Raw genomic sequence first — 20,233 nt, 5'->3', positions numbered from 1 at the left:
AGTTGTGTTATTCGTTATTCGTTCTGAGATTTTGTTATTGTTGTGTGCCTTCCTTCATGCAGAGGGCAATGGGAGGTACATTCTCAGTTTGAATGGACAGACTGACCCCTAGCGATGATTTTCCATATAATAATTTTGTTTTTTTAATCGTACTTTGGTTATAAGGGGGAAAAAAGGCCAAATCAATTGAATAGCCCAGCAAGTTACTTTGCAAAGAGCATGAACTGCACAGAATATTATCAAGAAGGAGAGATTGATTTTTCTATTCAGGAATAACTAAGAGAGACGAACATATCGTTAATTCCCATACTATATATCCTGATGTATGATTATATCGGTGATCATCACATTGATTGACCAAGCAAGGCGTGCATGTTTACACCGTTATCCCATTATCCGTCATTCTGAACAAGAATGTCCAAAAATTCGACCCCGGCAGGACTCGAACCTGCAATCTTCTGATTCGAAGTCAGACGCCTTATCCATTAGGCCACGAGGCCGATTAAATGTTTATGAAAACATGCTATAATATTATATATTATTATTAGTTTTAGGCAGCGATCGATTTTATGTGATTAATATATTTTCGTCAACTTCTGGCCAGATACTTTGCAAAACATTCACTTTATCTTACACACTTCCGCACGGGAGGTCATCCCTGCCACTGGATATTGCTAGATAGCTGGTCTGCTGCAATGTTTCACCCTCCATGCCTGGAAATCCGGAAACACATTGTTTATATGTGTCACATTGATGCGAGCTGAGGATTGCAAAGCGGTAGCTAGGAATCTTAGGCATATTGGTAAGGAATCTCTATTTTTATTCTGTTGTCAACACAGCATTCTGACCATTCTCTGCAATGCCGCGTGTAGTTATCAGCAGTTTTGTAAAGTAGGCCTACTTAGCAATCATCATGTTTTCATGTTGATGATCTTAATATTACATTTAATGTTTATTGATTATTTTAAGGCTTTGATTGGATGGTTTCGTTATAGTCACAAAGTTGCATCCTGGCTCTCTTTCCATCCTGGCTCTCTCTGCATCCTGGCCCCCCGAGGGGCCAGTGGAGGGAGAAAGTGATCGTGGTCCACAACATCAGCTTTGACCGATCTTAGCATACTTCATCACTATTTAGAGTAATTAACAGTCATTTATGCTGGATTCACACTATAGGGCCGAATGGAACCGTACTCAATACTGGCTCTGATATTTTATTTTCCCCACCCAGGCTAGCCCAGAATAGATAGTCTTGGCTTGGCTCAGTTGGGCCCAATAGTGTGAATCAGGCATTGGGGTCTTCGGAGTGGCTCGTGCTTTCTGTCTTTAGTCTGGCTGTTTCCCATAGAGATAGATAGAGGACTCATCTTTGTATCTGTGCCATTATTGCGTCTGTGACAGTATGGGCAGCGCCATTGAGGCAATCTCCATATTGAAGTAGTACATTTTCTTCTTCACGATTGGCTGATCCCCCGGTTGCACATGACTCCCAACAGGCTCACCAGGAGGGATCAGCCAATGAAGTTGGAAGTCCCACCCAGTTGACTACATTAAAATGGTGAAAGCCCTCAATGGCACTGCCCATGATAATACTGCCTTTTGGCCACTAGAGGCTTCTATCAATCTCTATGCTGTTACCTAATCCTCTGGGATGCTTCCAGTGGAGGCAGGTAGGCAGCAGGTAGCTAGCTGCCTTTGGATTGAGAGACAGCCTCTGTATGTGTTCTCAGGCCCACAGGGTTCTAAGGCTCGTTTCCTGGACACAATGAGTCTCCACATTGCCATCTCTGGTCTGACTGGGTTCCAGCTCAAGCTGTGGATGGCCAACAAGCACGGCAAGAGGCGGGGCCTCCAAGAGGTCAAAGAAAGTGAGCCGGCCTGGGCGGGAGAAAGGGACCATGATCAGTGCTCTCTGTCTTCTAGCCTCACGATTAATAGAAGTACACAGAAAACTATTGGTTTGCAATGGTTCCGTACTTGTAGAAATGTTGCTGTTGCCTATCTGTCAGTCAACAAGCTCGTTCCTCAGCTCTCCTTCCCTTGATTGGCTTGGGTTATTTCCTTCAGGAATCCAAAGTTACAAAATAAACGAATTGGTTAATATATGGTTTTGAATGTTGTTGTCGTGTTTGTATGTGTAGATTGGCTCATGGGACTGGGTGAATATCAGCAGCATCAACAACCGGTCTGATGTGCATGCTCTGTATGTGGGAGGGGAGCCGCTGCAGCAGGAGGCCAGAGAGATCTTTGTGAAGGGCAGCATGGCCGATGTCAGGAACAACTTCCAGGTCAATGAAGTCCAACCTGTCATGTCCAATAAGGATGATTGGTTGTTTCCAAACCTTATTGATTTGCTTACCTTAAAAACAACAAAGCAGACACCCTGCCACTTTTTTAGGAAAAGAGCTTAGCGATGACCAGCCATGATATTAAAATTATAGTTGTATCTATTTTGTGAAGCTATACAGTGTTTGTTTACAATTACATAGTTTACAAACAATTGCTTTAAACAAGCTTATATTTTGCATTCCAATGGGGTTAGACATTTCATAAGTTTTATTCTTCAAAAAATAAATGTCTATATATAATTAATTTAAAAGTCAAAAAATGTATATAGCAATCGCAGAGTAGATTGCCCATCCTCTCAAAGTAGTTGTCAGGAATTGAAAAAAAGGTGAAAAAATTATCCTTGAAAATATATGCCCAAACCAAAGTATTAAAGAGCGACTGAACCGAAAAAAACTACTTCTCTGGTGGAAAACGGCCTGTGCGGCATCGATATGAATCAAACATTTATTCTAGTGTCATAATTGACTACAACGTGAATAATTTTGGTCATAAAGTCCGTTTATTCCAAAACTGAGTTTTATGAGATCTGTGTAACTGAGGATGTCACAATTTACATGAGAGTTGGGTTTTGATTTCAATCATGCCCACACGGGACCACTTTTTAGCAGTACATCACTGGGTGTACTATACGTGCATCCACCAGAGGAAGTGTGTGTATAGTTACCTCTTTATGTTGCTGTGACTCGCAGGGCCATCGAGAGTGTGTACAGAGAGTACTGTGAGCAGAAAGGTAAAGAGCAGCCTAGGTGTCTAGACAACGGCCTCTCTGATGACCTCATGCTGACCGACAGCTTGCTGTGGCAGACGGTAAAACCCTGTCGCACCCACACACACAGGATTGGTCTGTCTTCATGACACCTCCTGGATGACCGTTTAATAGAGTACACACACAAAATTAACTGTCCATATCAACAAGGAATTCTGTGCAAATAGCAAATATGCTCTCTTGTCAAATAGTTCAACAGGTGGGTGTCTTTCCTGTGCTGACCTGTAGGTGGAGGAGTTGAGTCGTCTGGACAGTGTGTCAGAGGAGGAGAATGGCGGCAGGGTGATGATGACCAAGAGAAAGGTGAACTGTCCTCTCCATAGAGATGGGACGAGGGCACACCGCCTCTCTTTGACATTGATCGATTCTTGTGGCAAATGCACCCTCTAGCTCAGTGTTTCCAACCCTGGTCCTCGAGTACCACCAACAGTACACTATATTATTATTTAATATATTACACATTTTTATTGTAACCATGGACAAGCACACCTGATTCAACTTGTCAACTAATCATCAAGCCCTCAATGAGTTGAATAAGGTGTGTTTGTCCAGGGCTACAATGAAAATGTGTACTGTTGGGGGTACTCGAGGACGAGGGTTGGGAAACACTGCTCTCTCTCTATAGTCCGCCCCTACACCACACCTATTACCTCAATGATCTTTAGGATTTTAATGCATTTGGTGACATGTTCTATGTTTTGTAACCAGGAAATGCAAGATATTCATTCTCTACCAGGTGAGAGTCAATGCCCCCATCACCATGGAAACAGCCCTTACAATGATTTCAACTTTCTGGGCTGCTGGTCTTTCAAACTCCCACACAAGTTACATCAACTGATATATGCGATGCTGACCTAATTTGTGTTGCGCAGAATCAAAATGCCAATCCTCTCATAGGGGTGATTCCTAACTAAAATTAACTAAAATCCCTAATTGTGTTTAATGTACTATAATGATCCTATAATCTGTGCTGTATCTTTGCACCTGAACACACTCATAAATGCTTAAGACTGTTTTGGCTACAGGATGGAAGCAACAACACTGTGGGCAGCCCCTTCTCCAAGGACTTCCTATCCAAGATGGAAGACAGCACCCTGAGGGCGGGGTGGGGGGGCACCAACGTCACCCGTGCTTTGGAGATCAATAAGATGATCTCCTTCTGGAGGAACGCCCAGAAACGCATCAAGTAGGTACCTAGACTCCACTGTATGTGGACTGTTACATGTAAGAATGACTTCATAAATAGGAATTAAATGGATTTATGGAGAAAAAAATGGTTGAAGACATACTGCATTTACATTGCTAATCATCATGGCCAGACACAATTACAAATATGAAATGACTGATCCTATGGGGTTAAAGTACAGTTGTTATCATGTCTGATGTGTCCTGGCAGCTCCCAGAAGGTGGTGTGGCTGAGGAAAGGGGAGCTCCCTCCCACTGTCAGCAGGCATGAAGAGTATGATGAGGAGGTGCAGGACGGCGCCATCTTGCCCCAGGTCGTCACTGCGGGAACCGTCACCCACAGGGCTGTGGAGCCAACGTGGCTGACTGCCAGCAACGCTCGGGTAAGAGAAAAGAGAGAGAGAAATATGGGGGGAAGGGGCGTAAGAGGACTGGGCAATACATTTTTAATGGAACCACTGATATAGAGGTTGCGTGCGGTCTGTGCAGCGGGATCGAGTGGGCAGTGATCTGAAGGCCATGGTACAGGTGCCCCCTGGGTACCACCTGGTGGGGTGGACGTGGACTCCCAGGAGCTGTGGATCGCTGCCATGCTGCGAGAGGCCCACTTCGCTGGCATGCACGGTGAGACCTCACCCCTGGCACTGATACTCAGATTGATGCTGCATTCATTTTGCTATGAGAATGATCAGAAATGTGAGTTTCTGACAACTTCCAAACAACGTTTATGCAAGTGCCCAAGAAAGTCCGCAATCTAATGGGGAACTCATGTTACAAAATACAAAACATTCCCAGTCAGAATATTTAAGAGTGTCTGTTTGCATTTTTGCATACAGCATGTTACAAAAGGTGCCCCATATCTGGATACTTGAGAAATCTATTGACAGTAATAAATGTAGCCTGTTCATCATGCATCTGTTACTGTATGTCCAGGCTGCACAGCGTTCAGGCTGGATGACCCTGCAGGGCAAGAAGAGCCAGGGCACTTACCTGCACAGCCGCACAGCCGACACGGTGGGCATCAGCTGCGAGCATGCCGAGATCTTCAACTACGGCGCATCTACGGTGCCGGGCAGCCCTTTGCCGAGCGCCTACAATTCAACCACCGCCTCAGCCAGCCGGAGGTCGCCAGCAAGGCCCGGCAGATGTATTCCCTCACCAAGGGCCTAGGCAGGTACAGGAAGGATAGTGGTGGATCGGATTTAGGTAGTGATGACCCTCTATGTGTGTCCGAAATGGCACGCTAGGAAATAGAATGTGCCATTTCAGATGCAGACCTAGTGATCAAAGCGCTTCAGATTGTAAGGAGGGTCCCCCCGTGTGGTTCTGGGATTTTTGCTCACCGTTCTTGTGATCATTTTGACCCCACGGGGTGAGATCTTGCGTGGAGCCCCAGATCGAGGGAGATTATCAGTGGTCTTGTATGTCTTCCATTTCCTAATAATTGCTCCCACAGTTGATTTCTTCAAACCAAGCTGCTTACCTATTGCAGATTCAATCTTCCCAGCCTGGTGCAGGTCTACAATTTTGTTTCTGGTGTCCTTTGACAGCTTTTTGGTCTTGGCCATAGTGGAGTTTGGAGTGTGACTGTTTGAGGTTGTGGACAGGTGTCTTTTATACTGATAACAAGTTCAAACAGGTGCCATTAATACAGGTAACGAGTGGAGGACAGAGGAGCCTCTTAAAGAAGAAGTTACAGGTCTGTGAGAGCCAGAAATCTTGCTTGTTTGTAGGTGACCAAATACTTATTTTCCACCATAATTTGCAAATAAATTCATTAAAAATCCTACAATGTGATTTTCTGGATTTTTTTCCTCAATTTGTCTGTCATAGTTGACGTGTACCTATGATGAAAATTACAGGCCTCTCTCATCTTTTTAAGTGGGAGAACTTGCACAATTGGTGGCTGACTAAATACTTTTTTCCCCCACTGTATACATAAAGTAATCGCTGCCTGCTCTTTTGGAGGTGTAAGCTTGGATCTAAGCACTTTAAATACATCCACACTGAACAAAAATATAAACGCAACATGTAAAGTGTTTGTCCCATGTTTCATGAGCTGAAATAAAAGATCCCTGAAATTATCCATACACACAAAAAGCTTATTCCACTCAATTTAGTGCACAAATTACTTTACATCCCTGTTAGTGAGCATTTCTCCTTTGCCAAGATAATCCATCCACCTGACGGGTGTGGCATATCAAGAAGCTGATTAAACAGCATGATCATTACACAGGTGCACCTTGTGCTGGGGACAATAAAAGGCTACTGAAATGTGCAGTTTTGTCACACAACACAATGCTACAGATGTCTCAAGTTGAGGGAGCGTGCGATTGGCATGATGACTGCAGGAATGTCCACCAGAGCTGTTGCCAGATCATTTAATGTTCATTTCTCGCATTGTCGTGCCATTCATCCGCCGCCATCACCTCATGTTTCAGCATGATAATGCAAAGCCCTACGTGGCAAGGATCTGTACACAATTCCTGGAAGCTGAAAATGTCCCAGTTCTTCCATGGCCTGCATACTCACCAGACATAACTCATTGAGCATGTTTGGGATGCTCTGGGTCGACGCGTACGACAGCGTGTTCCAGTTCCCGCCAATATCCAGCAACTTCGCACAGCCATTGAAGAGGAGTGGGAGAACATTCCACAGCCCACAATCAACAGCCTGATCAACTCTATGTGAAGGAGATGTTGCGCTGCATGAGGCAAATGGTGGTCACACCAGACACTGACTGGTTTTCTGATTGTCACGAGAATGTCTATCTCTAATTAAACTCAAGCTTGAATAATTCCCAGAGGTTGTAATGCACTGGTTTTAATCATGAATTAAACAAGGTCCACAACCAGCAAGAATGATCTGTATTATTTAATCATGAGAGCTCTCCCGCTGAAAACATACACAGCCTTTTTATATGCCTTCACACAAAGGAACTTTGCTCCGCCCACCTTTAGGCGGCCTGTACATTTCCACAGTATAGAATGTTTAAATAGGACAGTTTCTAAGTCTCCTTTCTCCTGGAATGTCTGTCTCAGCAGTTTCTAACCCCCTCGCCTCGGTTAGTGGGTTTACACTACATTATAACTCTAACACAGTTCACACATTTATACCGTATTTGGGGTGAAATCCTTTAGTCATTATTTTAAAAAAATATGTAAATTAATCTATCAATCCACCCTTTGACTAAAATGTTCACACTCAGGATAAATGTATTTACAAGCATGATTAACCTCAAAGAATAGTTATATTATCTACTTCCACCCATAGGTCTTCTTTTTTAGATTTTTCCTATGACCTTCATATGTCAGAACCAATAAATGTTTCATCCAATTGCGGTCTTTCAGGGTCAAAGTCCTCGTTCTCCACCAAGCCTGGAGGATCGTATTTCACATTCCACTGGTCAGAGTCCGGAGTCCGTCCATATCTCACCATCTGTTGAGACACTGCATGCTCCAACGCCTTACTCACCAACCCTCGGACACAGGGAATAAGACAACAACCACATAATACAAGAATACCAATACAAGTGATGGCTGCCCCCAAGATGGTGGCTGCTATGGTTTTCCATTTGCCAAACATTTCATCAAACCACCCTATCAAAGATGTATTAACTCCTGAGTTCTCAGCCCATTCTTCACTTAGAGCAGTCAATCCTGCAAGAGCTCTGGTGACCGTACCATCCGGTGCGGTGTTGTTAGGGATAAATGTGCAACAATGGCCCACCATTCTATAGACACCGCCCCTTTCTGCCTGCAACATATCTAGAGCCAACCTATTTTCCCAAGTCATGAGTGAGGTGGCGGATAATTGTTCAGAGATCCCCTTTACTGCATCCCTAGTCTGGCCAATAGATCGTTGTTGGTCGTAATAGATATAATTAATCCAATCCATATTTTTGTTTATTTTCACCCACCAGAAGAACGTTGTACTAAACCCTTCCCCTACTTGTTTCATAGCTTTGTATTCATCCTGTACCCCCCTTGGTATACCAATCGCTTTCATCTAAATAGGGCTATTCTCCTTCTTGTTAAAACTCCTCCTACATTTGTTTAACCCTTTCCTTGGTTCCTGGTGACTAATTCTAACTAGCTGAACCAGAAGAACTGGGGCGCACGTATCTAGCCACCCTTTTGGCATTCTCTGCCTTATACTGCCTTTACTGGCACACGCCTACCACACATCGGTTACAGGGGCTGTAAGGTTCCGAATTCTCTCCTGTGCTTCCGAACCTGAGTCACATTACTACTATCTCCAATTGATAATTGGTGATGTCTTTGTTTCTCTTTACCCCCCATCTGGATGTCCAGTCCCGCCCGTTCTCATATCCCCATCCCCAAGTGTGTTTAAACACTTGAGTCTAGGAACAATCCGCCGTGGGGCTTGAACACGAATATTATGGAATTTTATAATCCCAAATTGCTTGTTGACATGTACCCCACATGTTGGCTACGTCCCTAACCTTAATTTGAATCCTACAGTCTGCCCTTCTCTGACTCCCATTTTGTAGGCCACTCGTCCTTTATGGTCAGTATGTGGGGTCGCTTCTCTTCTCTTTTACTTTTTAACAATGGTAAGGTCATAGCGTAATTGGTGCGGTGTGGTGGTGGATCTTGACATATCAGGACCATTGCCGAGACTATGATGCAGCTCAGGTTACCCATATTCCCAAAAACCGCCAACCCTCTCCTGCCCTCAGTCTTTCTGCTTGGTACCACCCCATACTCACACCCTGAGAACACACTACAGTGATGATAGGTCGGGGTAGGAGATCTTCGTTAACAGAGGTGATCCCCAGACCCTATTGGTCCAGTTCTTCTCTCTAACTCTGCGTGTGTGCAGTGGTGCTTGTATGTGTATGTACCTTTTTGCAGTGGGTAACGTGGACCCAGGTTGTTCTTTCTGCTATTCTAATGGCAAAGGCGGTGACCAATATAACCTGATAGGGCCCTTCCCAACAGGCCTGCTTCCAGTCTTTCATCTTTAGGGACTGGATCCACACCAGTCACCTGGTTGGATAGAGTGGGTTACCCTCTCCTTTAGTTCACCTGTGGGGCACAAAACCTCTGACATACGGGTGTGGTTAATAAACAACCTTCTGCTAGGGTGCTCTCAGTTTCTATCTCTGCCTGCTCTGGTCCTCCTACCTCGGCCATTCTGTATGGTCTATCAAATACTTTCTCAACTTGCAATAACCCTTCTTTATCTGGAGTTCTCCTGATCGTCATTAATACTATCGGTAGACATTGTATCCCATTTCTTCCTGCTCTCCTGTGTGTTTTCATTAACCCCTCTCTAATCATACCGTTCACATTAGCATTTTCTTTCTAGACCGTATCCAAATATTTATTTAAGTATTTAGTTCTCTCCTCCGTCTTATCTTTAATCCTACCATCATCCCCCCTGTTGACACATGGCTCTGCCCATGTGTCAATATTACCACCTACCTAAACAATCACTTAGGTAATATTGGTAAATTATCCTTATGCCATCCCTTGACCTTTGAGACTGTCCCTTGCTTCTTTATTGCTCCTCCCACTTCCTTTGTCTATTATGGTGGCTAAATTTGACTTTCATTCAGTTCAGAATCAATAGTAATACAAACAATCAATCCCTTATCTTGTAAAAACACTCATGTTTAGTTTAAACTCTGTTCTACCCCGGCTCTCCCGGGCTTGACCTGAAGACCCCCCCCCCCCCCCCCCCCATGCTGTAATCAATCAAGATAGCAAAGGAGAGACAAAGGTTTTAGCCTGAACTCTGCTCAACCCTGGCCACTCTTTCCTCTTTGTTTGAGGAGTGAAGCAAAAGGCCCCCTTCTGCTTTCATTCACTGATAACGTAGGACAGCCATGGATTTAAGTAAGAGAGAGCAATTCGTCTTGGCATTTATTCCTTAACTCATCCTTTTTTTGTTTATATCTGGACAGCTAGTCCTTATCTTAAATTATTCTATCTAGATTTCTATTATTATTATTATTATCACCCTGGTCTCATTACTGAATCCATTACCTAGGTAATAGCTGTTTCACATTAGATTGTGCCTTTTTCTGATTACTGCAGTCCATTTGCATTAATTTAGTTTCAAATACCAACTTGTTGTTTAACAAATCTAGAACCTACATAAAGTTGGTGCTATCCCATCAGCATAATATTTAAAACGACCTACACTCCACTACATTCTACATTATACCACAAATACATTTTCACCTAAAACATTTAATCTAACCCATAACACATTAATTACTACTGCTCATATTCTTGCTACAATATGCAAATGTGCCAATAAATCCTCTTACCATCATTACTACCCCCTTTTCTGAACACATGAGTCACAACGTGATTAATCCTTTCAAAAACAAAATACCAACATTGTTTATTAAACCATAATAAAAATGAAATAAAAATGACAACATTTGATAATACCTCAACTTACTTCTATCCCGTAAAGTATCCAAGATTAGTACAATTGACTAGCAACAGGTATCCCTCATTCAGGGAAAGCGCTCTCTCTCTTTTGTTATTTTATGGTTCGAATCATAAATATTATTACCAAATTTTAAACTTCTTCACACTTTTCAGAGTATTATAAATTACCCTCAACTTGGTAAAATAAACTATCTTAAAGTACTCCTCCTCATGCCTTTAGAATTACCAGTGTGGATGATCAATTCACACCAGAAAGTCAAAACAGAGTTCAGAGGTCATTGAAATCATTCAACGAAATGTTCCATCCCATAGTATACTAAACATTACCATCATTCAAAACATTTCATAAATGTTACTTATCCCAAGTGTACATTAAGTCCTCATGACATTTCTTCTCATAAGAAATCATGTATACCCAAAACTCAGTCAAAAAAGAAAAACCTCATAAAATTCACTGTGTGTGTTCCTTTAAGACTTATCACTTTTGACCTGTTGAAAACCCCATAAAATCAAAATAACAATCCTTTATAAACCTCATACTAGGTGTGTTGTGTTTTATTTGAAAACCCCAATTGAAAACAACAAACAAAAATGGCCAGGCCTTACTTAATGTGGTAGCTCCCTTTTACGACCTAATACTGCCTAACTCCACTAAACTGCTCCCCCTAGCCCTGGGCAACATCCCAATGAGATAACCAAATTCCCTTTCTCCTGGAAGAGAAATGATACATTTTGTTAACATTCAATTACAATCAGTAATCCAAAGATAGTAAGTACACACAAAACTTGATACAGATATCCACAGTCCTATCTCATCAATAATTGTTTGTATCAATCTAATTCCTCATAACTACTCCATAAAAAGATTATATAAAATCCACTCAAATTTCTCTGAGTTTACAATTATTATTTTAAATTGATTACCCTTCAGACTTCATCCTCTGTACTTCTCACAATGATTATTCAACCCCTAAATCTGCTCATTTTGATCCCATATCAAATTATCCTAGTATCGTTACTAGATCAATCAACATAGGAAATATCTGTTTCCCCTGATATTGCTCCTGTCACCCCTCTAAATGTCATATTTTATTCATTCGCCACTATATTCATTTACTCCATGTAAGGAAGCCATGATATTTTATCCCAGGCATCTATTTAAAAATTGTTTGATACGTTGTCTCCTACTCTCCCCTTAACATAATGCTATAGGAGACTTCCATCAATCCTGGAAGATACTATATAATACCACGTTTCATTAAGTTCACTACACCTCCTAATATAAACCTCTAACCCCTTTCTATTAATTTAATCATCACAACCTGTTGCATTGATGTTTTAAAATATAAACCTATTGTTTAATAACTTAATACTTACAATGTTTATTTAATCCATCATCCTAATAGTAACAACTATATCCCATTGTTCAACGTACCATAAACAGATTATCGTTTTTAGAATTAATGAACTGTCTGCATCCTCACTGTTGTTTAAACAAACTAATATAATGTAATAATAATAATTATCAATTATCAAAGAACATTATATTCAACTATCTAGATATGTTCTTCATATCATCCCAATTCTTCCTACATATGTCAATATAGCCCAACTATCACTACTTCCTTTCACCCTCTTACGAAATCGTCTCATTAGTAAATTGTCTCCACAAAGCACTACTACCTAATAACATATTTTCATTCACCTAAATAGAAATAATAATTTTAATACCAGCCTTATTAAACAATCAAATTCAACATCAATTCAACATGTCTCATCAATTATTAATAATTAATAATTAACTTACTCACTTTGTAAACCCTCTACAAAATCTATTATTCTCTATCGCTAACTTTCCATATAATGGTACATCAACAGAATATACATTATTGTGAAGTTATAGTCCCAACTAACAAAACACCTATTCACCGATATGCAACTTTAATTACTATGTTATTCTATTCGCTATGTGCTGGTAAGACAATTCCTTTCATGTAATGTTATCAATTCATCTAGTAATCTAGGTCAATAGCATCAATGCAAAATATTTGCTTTATGTCCCTTCCTGGACTCGAACCAGGGACCCTCTACACATATCGACAACATTTACCATCGAAACACCATTACCCGTTGCTCCACAAAATCCGCGATCCTTACAAAGCAACTACTTCCAGCTCACAGAGCAAGTTACGTCACCAAATGAAACCCCACTAGCTCTCACCGCTAACTAGCTAGCCATTTCACACCGACAACATTCACCAGCCTTTTGACATCCTTCTCTACAGCAACCACTGATCCTTGTACACGTAACTTAACCCATTATGTCCCTTACAGCTTTCTCACGTTCCAGCCAACCCCAATGGCTAACATCCGTAGACAAAAACGTGGAACCTCTTCCAATTATTTTTTCCTAGTAGCCAAAATAAAATACATTCTCAAACTGCGTTCTGCCTTTACCTCTATCGTAGGGTTCAAAAACTAACGTAACAACATCAACCATCCTAAATTGCTGTAGTAACGTCATGTTTGGTTCAGTTTATTTATTACGATAGTATGACCATACTACTTCTCTATTCTCAGTAGTTCTTTAACTCTCACCTCATTCGGTAACACAAAAAACTATTCCAAGTTAATACATATATAACGTTAGAAACGTATAGGTACTCACATCAAATAATCCCTTCGTGGTGTTTTTAACCAATTCTTAATCAACCTAAATCACTTCCTCTAGTCACCTTTACTATTCTGTCTCGTCGCTTGGTAGCCTCCCTCTCTCTTCTCGGTTATCTCTCCCAATGTGGCCATCAAATACTCCGCTCCCTCCGTTATTTTCTTATTTAGTCTCTAAGTTTTCTGACTAGATATAACCTTTCTGCCCTCTGCTCTTGGGGAGGCACTGAGACCTCAACCTTCACTTCACTTACACTCTTTAATAATCAATTTCATCATTTTTTAATATATCTCTATCAACCAACCCATTCGTATTTCTAATGATTATTTATTGCCACAAGTTAATCTAGTTCCAATCGGACCAACGCTAACTACCTAGACCCTTCCCCCTCAGGTCATAGAATCCTCCCAGAATCCTATAGACTAGTAATAATTCACTCAATAATTATTTTCCTTTGGAATAATTATTAGGTGCGACTTTTGAGCAAATGTTATGATCAGCTTTTGTAATTAACCATTTAAATTATTCAACCCTTTTTATATTTATCCAAAATACTGGCACATGGTTTTCTCTAGATAAACGTCTAAAAACGGGCTACCGGGATGTCGATCTTTTTGGATTATCGACGGATTACTACCCTCACTACAGCAGATTTAAACTATTAATTTTTTCCTTACTGCAGTGTCAATATATCAATTTCAACCCAAAAGATCCATGATAAAAAATTACTGACCTTATTCTTGCAGCTGGGATATTAATTTTGGTTAGATCTCGTCAACGTTTCTGTCGTTTAATCAGTTTACCACCGGCCTGTAAAGAACCCCCCTGTCTCAGAGGCCAGGACTTAGTCTATTTACGTATATATTATCCGCCCGTGCACGGTTTTCGGTGTCCCCCGGAACGACAAAAACGTATATTTGAGATCCGGCTCGAAGGACCAATCTTTTTTTCTTAAAACTGCATTGTTGGTTAAGGGCTTGTAAGTAAGCATTTCACGGTAAGGTCTATACCTGTTGTATTCTGCGCAAGTGACAAAAAAAATTGATTTAATTTCATACACTAGATTACCAAAATTATGTGGACACCTGCTCGTCGAACCTCTCATTCCAGAATCATGGGCATTAATATGTAGTTGGTCCCCCCTTTGCTGCTATAACAGCCTCCACTCTTCTGGGAAGGCTTTCCACTAGATGTTGGAACATTGCTGAGGGGACTTGCTGCCATTCAGCCACAAGAGCATTAGTGAGGTCGGGCACTGATGTTGGGCGTTTAGGCCTGGCTCGTAGTCAAGTGTTCCAATTAATCCCAAAAGTGTTTGATAGGGTTGAGGTCAGTTCTTGCGCTGACGTTGCTTCCAGAGGCAGTTTGGAACTCGGTAGTGAGTGTTGCAACCGAGGACAGACGATTTTTACGCACTTCAGCACTCGGCGGTCCCGTTCTGTGAGTTTGTGTGTCCTACAACTTCGCGGTTGAGCCGTTGTTGCTCCTAGACGTTTCCACTTCACAATAACAGCACTTATGGTTGACCGGGGCAGTTCTAGCAGGGCAGAATTTTGAAGAACTGACTTGTTGGAAAGGTGGCATCCTATGACAGTGCCACGTTGAAAGTCACTGAGCTCTTCAGTAAGGCCATTCTACTGCCAATGTTTGTCTATGGAGATTGCATGGCGGTGTGCTCGATTTTATACACCTGTCAGCAACGGGTGTGGCTGAAATAGCCACATTTTTAAGGGCTGTCCACATACTTTTGGTGATGTAGTGTATTTTTGAACTGGGCAGTAATGTCAGCTTTGTATGAACTGAAGTCCTTCACAAACACTGACCCTGAATTCCAAATCGACCCGCTAGCCCTTCCCCCTAGATACCCCTGTAGATCTGGCTAGGGACAAACACTTACTTTCTACCTCACCCTCTCATTATTGGCCGTGCAGTTCTTGGAGGAGGAAGTGGGAGGTGGCAGGCCAGCGTTTGTGGGCCGGAGGTACGTTCTACAAGCTGGAGAGCATCGCCCACAGACCAGCCGGCCACCCTCCGTCCCAGGCTGCAGGATCAGCAGAGCAGTGGAGCCTCAGACCATCAAGGATGAGGTCCGGAGAACTCACGCACACACAATCATAAAAACACATACACAATTATAACACACACACATAACACACTCACTCATAAGAACAGACTGTCTCACACTCAAACACAGATAAAGATAAAGAGATTAACGTGTGTGTGTGTGAGTGTGTGTGTGTCAGTTCATCACCAGCAGGGTGAACTGGGTGGTGCAGAGCTCGGCAGTGGACTATCTCCATCTGATGCTGGTGGCCATGCGCTGGCTGATGGAGGAGCATGACATCGACGGACGCTTCTGTATTAGTATCAACGACGATGTGCGCTACTGGTCTGCAGTGAAGACCGCTACTGGGCAGCACTGGCTCTGCAGATCACCAACCTGCTCACACAGTCAGTAGTACTGCCCTGGCTCATTCACTGTCTCCTGCTGACCTCTGGCCAGGTCACCCTAGCAAAAGATCTAACCTCAATGGTCTTTTCAGGCTAAATAATACATAAATGACCACGTGGTCATTTAAACGGTTGGGATGCAGCTAATTGTAAGTTAAAATTGAAAGTATTGTCATTGTCATTCATAGCCCGTGAATTACACTCGTTTTACATAATGTTTCAAACGTCTGTTCAATAAGTAGCTTACAGTGAGGGAAAAAAGTATTTGATCCCCTGCTGATTTTGTACGTTTGCCCACTGACAAAGAAATTATCAGTCTATAATTTTAATGGTAGGTTTATTTGAACAGTGAGAGACAGAATAACAACAACAAAATCCAGAAAAACGCATGTAAAAAATGTTATAAATTGATTTGCATTTTAATGAGGGAAATGAGTATTTGACCCCTCTGCAAAACATGACTTAGTACTTGGTGGCAAAACCCTTGTTGGCAATCACAGAGGTCAGACGTTTCTTGTAGTTGGCCACCAGGTTTGCACACATCTCAGGAGGGATTTTGTCCCACTCCTCTTTGCAGATCTTCTCCAAGTCATTAAGGTTTCGAGGCTGACGTTTGGCAACTCGAACCTTCAGCTCCCTCCACAGATTTTCTATGGGATTAAGGTCTGGAGACGGGCTTGGCCACTCCAGGACCTTAATGTGCTTCTTCTTGAGCCACTCCTTTGTTGCCTTGGCCGTGTGTTTTGGGTCATTGTCATCCTGGAATACCTATCCACGACCCATTTTCAATGCCCTGGCTGAGGGAAGGAGGTTCTCACCCAAGATTTGACAGTACATGGCCCTGTCCATCGTCCCTTTGATGCGGTGAAGTTGTCCTGTCCCCTTAGCAGAAAAACACCCCCAAAGCATAATGTTTCCACCTCCATGTTTGACGGTGGGGATGGTGTTCTTGGGCTCATAGGCAGTCATAGGCCCAGTTCTCCTCTGAATCATTCAGATGTTCATTGGCAAACTTCAGATGGGCATGTATATGTGCTTTCTTGAGCAGGGGGACCTTGCGGGCGCTGCAGGATTTCAGTCCTTCACGGCGTAGTGTGTTACCAATTGTTTTCTTGGTGACTATGGTCCCAGCTGCCTTGAGATCATTGACAAGATCCTCCCGTGTAGTTCTGGGCTGATTCCTCACCGTTCTCATGATCATTGCAACTCCACGAGGTGAGATCTTGCATGGAGCCCCAGGCCGAGGGAGATTGACAGTTCTTTTGTGTTTCTTCCATTTGCGAATAATCGCACCAACTGTTGTCACCTTCTCACCAAGCTGCTTGGCGATGGTCTTGTAGCCCATTCCAGCCTTGTGTAGGTCTACAATCTTGTCCTTGACATCCTTGGAGAGCTCTTTGGTCTTGGCCATGGTGGAGAGTTTGGAATCTGATTGATTGATTGCTTCTGTGGACAGGTGTCTTTTATACAGGTAACAAGCTGAGATTAGGAGCACTCCCTTTAAGAGTGTGCTCCTAATCTCAGCTCGTTTCCTGTATAAGACACCTGGGAGCCAGAAATCTTTCTGATTGAGAGGGGGTCAAATACTTATTTCCCTCATTAAACTGCAAATCAATTTATAACATTTTTGAGATAATTTTTTGTTGTTGTTATTCTGTCTCTCACTGTTCAAATAAACCTACTATAAAAATTATAGACTGATCATTTCTTTGTCAGTGGGCAAACATACAAAATCAGCAGGGGATCAAATACTTTTTTCCCTCACTGTATGTGTTCCTCCATCTTTTACCATTGTGCTTTAAAGGTGTATGTTTGCCCATGCGCTGGGCATGCAGGACCTGCCCCAGTCAGTAGCTTTCTTCAGTGCTGTGGACATTGACCAGTGTCTGAGGAAGGAGGTGACCATGGACTGTGTGACTCCCTCCAACCCCACAGGGCTGGAGCGCAGATATGGCCTGCCACAGGGTGAGTCCTGTATATCATCATTGTACTTAATTCTTTAAACTCTTCGCATTGCAATTTTGTAGTGTGCATGTGATGGCAATCAGATCTATACTTAACAAAAATATAAATACAACATGCAACAATTTCAACGATTTTACTGAGTTACAGTTCAAATAAGGATATCAGTCAATTTAAATAAATTAATTAGGCCCTAATCTATGGATTTCACATGACTGGGCAGGGGCACAGCCATGGGTGGGCATAGGCCCACCCACTGGGGAGCCAGGCCCAGCCAATCAGAATGAGTTTTCCCTCACAAAAGGGCTTCATTAGACAGAATTACTCCTCAATTTCATCAGCCTGCCCGGGTGGATGGTCTCAGACGATCCCACAGGTGAAGTAGCCGGATGTTGAGGTCCTCGATTGGCGTGGTTACACGTGATCAGCTGTTCTGTGAAGGGAGTAGTACACAGTGTTGTACGAGATCTTCAGTTTCTTGGCAATTTCTCGCATGGAATAGCCTTCATTTCTCAGAACAAGAAAAGACTGACGAGTTTCAGAAGAAAGTTCTTTGTTTCTGGCCATTTTGAGCCTGTAATCGAACCCACAATTGCTGATGCTCCAGATACTCAACTAGTCTCAAGAAGGCCAGTTTTATTGCTTCTTTAATCAGCACAACAGTTTTCAGCTGTGCTAACATAATTGCAAAAGGGTTTTCTAATGATCAATTCACCTTTTAAAATGATAAACCTGGATTAGCAAACACAACGTGCCATTGGAACACAGGACTGATGGTTGCTGATAATGAGCCTCTGTACGCCCATGTAGATATTCCATTTAAAAAATCTGCCGTTTCCAGCTACAATAGCCATTTACAACATTAACAATGTCTACACTGTATTTCTGATCAATTTGATGTTATTTTAATGGACAAAAAAATTGCTTTTCTTTCGAAAACAAGGACATTTCTAAGTGACCCCAAACCTTTGAACGGTAGTGTATATATTCTTAAATTCCATTCCTTACTTAGATTTGTGTGTATTGGGTATATGTAGTGAAATTGTTAGATATTACTGCACTGTCGGAGCTAGAAGCACAAGCATTTTGCTACACCCGCAATAACATCTGCAAAACACGTGTATGTGACAAATAAAATTTGATTTGAATTGCACGCTCCCTCAAAACTTGACATCTGTGGCATTGTGACAAAACTGCACATTTTAGAGTGGTCTTTTATTGTCCCCAGCACAAGGTGCACCTTTGTAATGATCATGCTGTTTAATAAGCTTCTTGATATGCCACACCTGTCATGTGGATGGATTATCTTGACAAAGGAGAAATGCTCACTAACAGGGATGTAAACAAATTTGTGCACAACAGTTTTGAGAAGTAAGCTTTTTGAGCGTATGGAACATTTCTGGGATCTTTTATTTCAGCTCATGAAACATGGGACCAACACTTTACATGTTGTGTTTATATTTTAGTTCAGTATATAAAGTAGTTTGTTGCTTTTACAAACCAGCAGCTTTGGCTGTTGAAAACACTAGAACAACTGACACCAGATGGAAGTAGTGTTGACTGGAAATGAACACACAAATGCGGAAAAAATATATAAAAGAAATTCACACAATTACAACATTTAAAATGTATAATTCTTAACATTGTAAAGTAACAAACATGTTTACATAGTGACATTTTTACTGTAAATTAATAAATACAGCAGAAATGCTCTTGCATGCTCTATCTGCTTAGTAAAAGCTTTAAACAAATAATCATAATGCAAAACATTGTTTATTATCTTTCTCTGTACAGTATGTACCTAGAATAACAACATGTTGACTGTCCACAGGTGAGGCCCTGGACATATACCAAACCATCGACATCACCAAAGGCTCTCTGGGAAAAGGGAAATAACAGGGTGAACCGACCAGTCCTCTATGATGTAGCTAGTGCAGCCAGAGGCTTCATGGGATACACAGGTCCTCCAGACTGCCCCAACCCAGGCACTGAGTCATCGAACCAATGACGTCAATAGGAACTACTAGTTCTATGCAGGTTCATGATAATAAGGCACAAAATAGAAGAAAACGGTCCGAAGCGGGGCTATCTGAACTTGTCCAATAAGAAATGCTCATTTCGTTTGTCTGTTGCAAAACATTTTGCTACGCCGTGACCTAATGAGCACAACCCATCTCAGTGGATCATCAGAACGCATCCGGATGAATGTGGGCAACTCCAGACTGGTTAAGAGAGGAGTGTACTGAGAGGTTTAGAAGGGCCAGGGTATTATTGTTTTCCATTACTGCTTCTTCCTCTTCTTCTTGGGCTCCTGGCTCTGCTCTGGCTCCTGGGAGGCTGTGGTCTAAAGGGAGAGGAGAGACAAACCAGCACTTACACGTGTATCCTCCTCAAAACACACTTGGATATGTGGTGTCAGAC

The 20,233-nt window shown here is 42.1% G+C and overlaps 1 protein-coding gene and 1 pseudogene across 2 annotated transcripts in view; one reads left to right on the top strand and one right to left on the bottom strand.

Annotated features, from left to right (window-relative positions):
• The first annotated feature begins 737 nt into the window (after positions 1 to 737).
• LOC311135288 (DNA polymerase subunit gamma-1-like) lies at positions 738 to 19,708 on the top strand (annotated as a pseudogene). Its single transcript has 14 exons — positions 738 to 802; positions 1,728 to 1,898; positions 2,139 to 2,326; positions 3,036 to 3,153; positions 3,341 to 3,415; positions 3,821 to 3,937; positions 4,138 to 4,298; positions 4,509 to 4,680; positions 4,787 to 4,921; positions 5,231 to 5,521; positions 15,261 to 15,486; positions 15,643 to 15,850; positions 17,655 to 17,815; positions 19,644 to 19,708. The product of its transcript is annotated as a DNA polymerase subunit gamma-1-like (transcript).
• fanci (FA complementation group I) overlaps positions 19,205 to 20,233 on the bottom strand; it is a 24,561-nt gene continuing 23,532 nt past the window's right edge. Inside the window, exon 38 of the mRNA XM_084169212.1 lies at positions 19,205 to 20,156. Within this exon, the coding sequence (XP_084025338.1) occupies positions 20,094 to 20,156 (63 nt within the window). The 3' untranslated portion in view covers positions 19,205 to 20,093. The remainder of the gene's footprint in view (positions 20,157 to 20,233) is intronic.

This window comes from Coregonus lavaretus (genome assembly GCF_964263955.1).
Source record: "Coregonus lavaretus genome assembly, chromosome: 9".
In the NCBI taxonomy this organism is placed as follows: domain Eukaryota; kingdom Metazoa; phylum Chordata; class Actinopteri; order Salmoniformes; family Salmonidae; genus Coregonus; species Coregonus lavaretus.
Note: the sequence above shows the minus strand (reverse complement) of the source record. Positions and strands in the feature narration are given on the sequence as shown.